Source organism: Ischnura elegans, chromosome 10 (assembly GCF_921293095.1).
Source record: "Ischnura elegans chromosome 10, ioIscEleg1.1, whole genome shotgun sequence".
Lineage (NCBI taxonomy): Eukaryota > Metazoa > Arthropoda > Insecta > Odonata > Coenagrionidae > Ischnura > Ischnura elegans.
In genome coordinates, this window is record NC_060255.1 from 43,698,938 (window position 1) to 43,703,652 (window position 4,715).

The following is a 4,715-nucleotide window of genomic DNA, read 5'->3' on the forward strand; positions in this document are numbered from 1 at the left end:
CTTCTATCCTTTAATCTCTTATTATTGAATTTTATTATATTGAACGAACCATAAGAGTAATCTGATAAAATGACACAGGAAACGCTTAGCAATGCTATACATGAAAAATCTTTTCATCGTACTACCTTCAACGCAATTAGTAAGCAACGTTAAAAAATGTCTGCGCGTTTCAGACAAAGATTATTAGGCGAAGTTTTTGCCTGTAGGTAGCCTACACAATAATTTATCTTCCATCGAAAAACAATGAATAATTTTATAAAATTTCTGTGCAACACAGACAAATATTTTTTCACAAAGGTTTTCACCTATGTGCTACCAACCCAAAATTTATCTTCCATCTAAAAACAATAAGCAATATTACACAATTTCTACGCACCACTGACGAAGATTAATACGCAAGGTTCTGCATATAAGTGGCCAACGCAAAAATTTATCTTCCATCTCAAAATAATTTGCAATCTTGCAAAATTTCTGAGCATCAAATATGAAGATTAATACGCGAAGGTTTTGCCTTTAAGAAACCAACGGCCAATTACTTTTAATATGACTCAAAACATTATTATTTTCTATTTCTTACATCTAAGTTATTATTTTGCACAAATTATCACAGTACTCTGACATAATGACTCAGGAAACCCTTATAAATACAATAAATGAGAATGTTTTTAATCACATTACCTTCAACATTGATTCTTAAAACAATAAGCAGTTTCTGAGCGAGACAAACGAAGATTATTACGCGAAGGTTTTGACTGTGAGTAGGCAACATTAAAATGTATCTTCCCTCTTAATCCATCACGTATTTGACTTAGTGCCGCTCGAATTAGAACTCATTCCCCGTGGAAGATCGCCTCGATGATATTGTGTAGTACGTGTTCCAGGGAATTGCTGAAACGGAGGAAGAACGGTCGCTCGGAAGAAATTGTTGATGACGGCTGCAAAGGTGAAAGGGCACGTCGGGACCCCTAGGAACGCTTTATGAAGCGGGAGAACGGAGATATACGTAGAGTGAATGGGAACGGAGGAGGAGTGGAAAGCATCGGCAATCTCCGCGCGTTCCCTGCGTCACGCGTTTGCCGGGCGCGCACGATTAAAATCGATAGCAGGCCACTCCTTTCACATGCGATGCGTTCGAATTAAAAAAAACAAACAAGTATAATTTGAAAGAATTGTATCCGGAACCAACGGGCAAATTAGCCGAGTTCTTGAAGGTCAATACGCACTTGGCAGAGCAATTAAGAAATAAGATGAAGTGAGGGTAACTTCAACATTGCGGAATGAGATTGAAGCCGATGCAATTTTACGCACCTCAGGTATCCCCCCGAAACTAATTTTTCGTGTATCTCAACTAATTGAGGTCCTTAACTATTTAATTAAGGATTGATCTCCCACATTACAAATCAATAGCAGGCCACTCCTTTCACATGCGATGCGTTCGATTTCTAAAAAAACGAATTGTATCCGGAACCAACGGGAAAATTATCCCAGTACTTGAAGGATAATACGGACTTGGTAGAGCAATTTAGAAATAAGATGAAGCGAAGATAACTTCAAAATTGCAAAAAGGTATTGAAACCAGTGAAATTTTACGCACATCTGGTACCCCCCGAAACTAATATTTCCTATATCTTAACTAACTGAGGTCTCCCACTCTCTCACATTTATCTCCCAAAATACAAATCGATAGCAGGCAACTCCTTTCACATGCGATGCGTTCGATTTAAAAAAAAATAACAAGCATAATTTGAAAGAATTGTATCCGGAACCAACGGGAAAATTAGCCCAGTACTTGAAGGACAATATGCACTTGGTAGAGCAATTAAGAAATGAGATGAAGTGAGGGTAACTTCAAAAAAGCAAAATGATGCTGATGCTATTTTACGCACCTCTGGTACCCCCGAAACTAATATTTCGTGTATCTCAACTTACTGAGGTTCTTAACCCATTAGTGCCCAAATGATTTTTTTTACAAAAATTTCAATTTTTTAACCTGAATTACTTTATATGAACTCATTGATACTAAAAAAATGATTTTTTAAATTTTTTGCATTTTTCAATGTAGAAATATTTACATGCAACTCAAGTTGCTCGTGGGCACTTGAGTGAACTAAATTCAGGATCTTCATTAGTATTGTAATGAGAAAGATACTTTTTTTTAAATGTTACATGTTAGTCATTTTATTCTTTTATATCACTAATTCGGATGCATCATAGATACAATGAGCATAAAATATTAGAGTTACATTTTTTTAAACAGTTTTTACCGGGTGTTTCCACCATGTACAAAATATTTCGTCATTTCTCATGAAATGCAAGAAAACATTCTGGGTGTAAAGAAATATTACATTTTTTGCAAATGTAAACTGTTCTTTTTTTACACTGAGCACATACTTTATACTTCGATGACCCTTTAGTTATCAAATGGTCTAAGTGATCAGTCCTGATTTCCTCAGCCCCCGTATGTGATTGTCTAAAACCACGTCCAGCAGTTGGAGATCCAAAATGCCTCATCATGTACAGAGCGCATTCTCGTCGAAACTGTAAATAGTCCATTGTACTCCCCACATGTCGGTGTAACAACCAGCCCTGAACACATGACACGTCTACTGCCCAGGCGAAAAATGGCCACCACCACTTTTTTGTCCTGATGTTCACCCTATACATGGCCAATAGTTGGTCACATAAATCTACTCCTCCCATGAATTTGTTGTACTCTGCAATGGCAAGAGGAATAGGAACAGTGACATTTTTTTTCTCTTTCCTTGAGTAACGGTTTACAACCTTATTTCCTCCCTGGATACAATTTGTCATCATTGTTACCACTGCATTATCGTTCCAGCGAGTAACAAGTATGTCACCATTGGTTCTTTCCTCCATCGTTCCTCTAGCTTCTTTTTTGAATTTATTTTTTTCTGTTAACTCATTTTCTGCATACTTCACTCGATTTTCACGTAGTGTGCCAGTCCCTCCAATTTGCATATCCTTTAAAGTGTACAGTAACTTTTCAGATGTGAAAAGGTTATCGAAGAACAACCTTGAACCTTTTTCTAGTTGACTCTTTTCCAATAAGCCCACAACTACATCACCTCCTTGACCAAGATCAGACTTCGGGATTCGAGTACACAATCCTCCATAGGGCTCTGCGTGAATTATATGGCCATTTGATTCTGCCAGACACCATAGTTTGAACCCAAACCTAATTGGTTTTCCTTTTATAAACTGCTTTGCGCCATGTTTTCCATAATATGGAATTAAAGTTTCATCAACACAGCAGTTCATCCTGGGAGGTAATAGCTTAAAATTTATGTTTAAAAATTGAAATATTGGCCGTATTTTATATAATCTATCAGAAGTATCAAGGTTTGTGTTGTCTGCTAAGTGTAAGTAGCGGAGAATATCATCAAATCTATTCCTTCTCATTGTTTCTCTGACAATAGTGACATTGCAGTCATCATCTGTGTTCCAAAAGAGGCGTTTTCTGGGTAAAAAGTGGTATCCAGAGAATAGCAATATGCCAAGAAATGCATATATCTCTTCACTAGCTACGCTGAATCCATGATTCCCTCTCAAGTTCGCATACATATTTGTTTGTTCTACTATGTGCAACACGAAATCCTCAGAAAAGAAAACCCTAAAGGAATCAAAGGGTGACTGATTGATCGAGAATCTACTCGGAGTTAGAGGGGGGATAAACTCAGGTAATTTAAAATTTAACTCAGTTAAATCGCGCGACCATTTTTTTGTTGAATCTTTTAACTTGCGTTTTTTGGCCATCCTTTTGCACCCTTTGTATGTCGACGGTTGCTCTGACTGCGATTCTTCAGGCAGAGTTTCCCTCGAATGAAGCTGTCCTTCTGCATCCAAAACACGTCGTGGTAGATGCGTTGGATCTCCAGTCACTTCCGCATCTGATTCATCGGAATCTTCATCCGTAATAGCCTCAGCACCTTCCTCCGGTCCAGTTATAATTATTGTCTGCGGCCTGTGTTCGTCACCCTCTTCCTCAAGTATATTTATTATTTCATTTACGGTCAGACGCTGTCGAGACCTGAAAATACATCATTTAAGTTTATATTTACACGGGAAATCGTAAATTCATATGATATAAATAACTTGTTAAATGAACTTACATTTTAAAAGAATGTCTCAATAGACGAACAGTCTCAGCAAGAACAGCCCTCACTGCAAATCACTCGGCACCTACAAATGCTAATAGCAAAAAAGCTAGTTCATAAATGTTATAGACGTTTAAAGCATGGAAATGATCTATATTATGTAAGGTAATGTGGGGAGTATGCGACCCCTAAATAGCATACATCAATTTTAACTAGCTTAGGAAAATTTTCTAGGCTTGCTAAAACATGAGATTCAATGTATAATATGTAGGTGAATCACTGAAAAAATTCTCTCTCTATACGGCGGGGAAAGTGCGCCCCCCCATCTAAACTAAATATAATACCCGAGTTCCAAAATTTAGAGTAAAGCAAGGAAAACCATTCCATAAAGAAGAGGAAACAAGATACAGTTCTTACCTTACACCTCCGATGCGTTTATTCTTAGAGAACTGCGGTGTCGCCTCTCATCAAAACCAACTAAGACTACGAGATGAATGGACGGGTATATTTTCTAAGCATGTGAAACGAGAACTAAAGGGATAATTATTACAAAGTTGTTGGCTCTGGTTCCATTACAATGTATGGAATATGTTGCACTAC

At 37.4% G+C, this 4,715-nt stretch overlaps 1 protein-coding gene across 1 annotated transcript; it reads right to left on the bottom strand.

Moving 5' to 3' along the window:
* Nucleotides 1-305: 305 nt before the first annotated feature.
* On the bottom strand, nt 306-4,247 carry LOC124166429 (piggyBac transposable element-derived protein 3-like). Its single transcript, XM_046543961.1, has 3 exons — nt 4,131-4,247; nt 2,392-4,048; nt 306-338 (listed from the first exon to the last, which is right to left on the bottom strand). Coding segments are annotated over exons 1-3 (1,692 nt in total). The 5' UTR covers nt 4,133-4,247.
* Between the last annotated feature and the right edge of the window lie 468 nt (nt 4,248-4,715).

Coding starts and splice junctions, on each gene's coding strand:
- LOC124166429 (XM_046543961.1), bottom strand. Junction 339..2,391: donor AAGGGTCATCGAAGTATAAA/GTATGTGCTCAG, acceptor TATTGTTTTTAG/ATGGAAGATAAATTTTGGGT.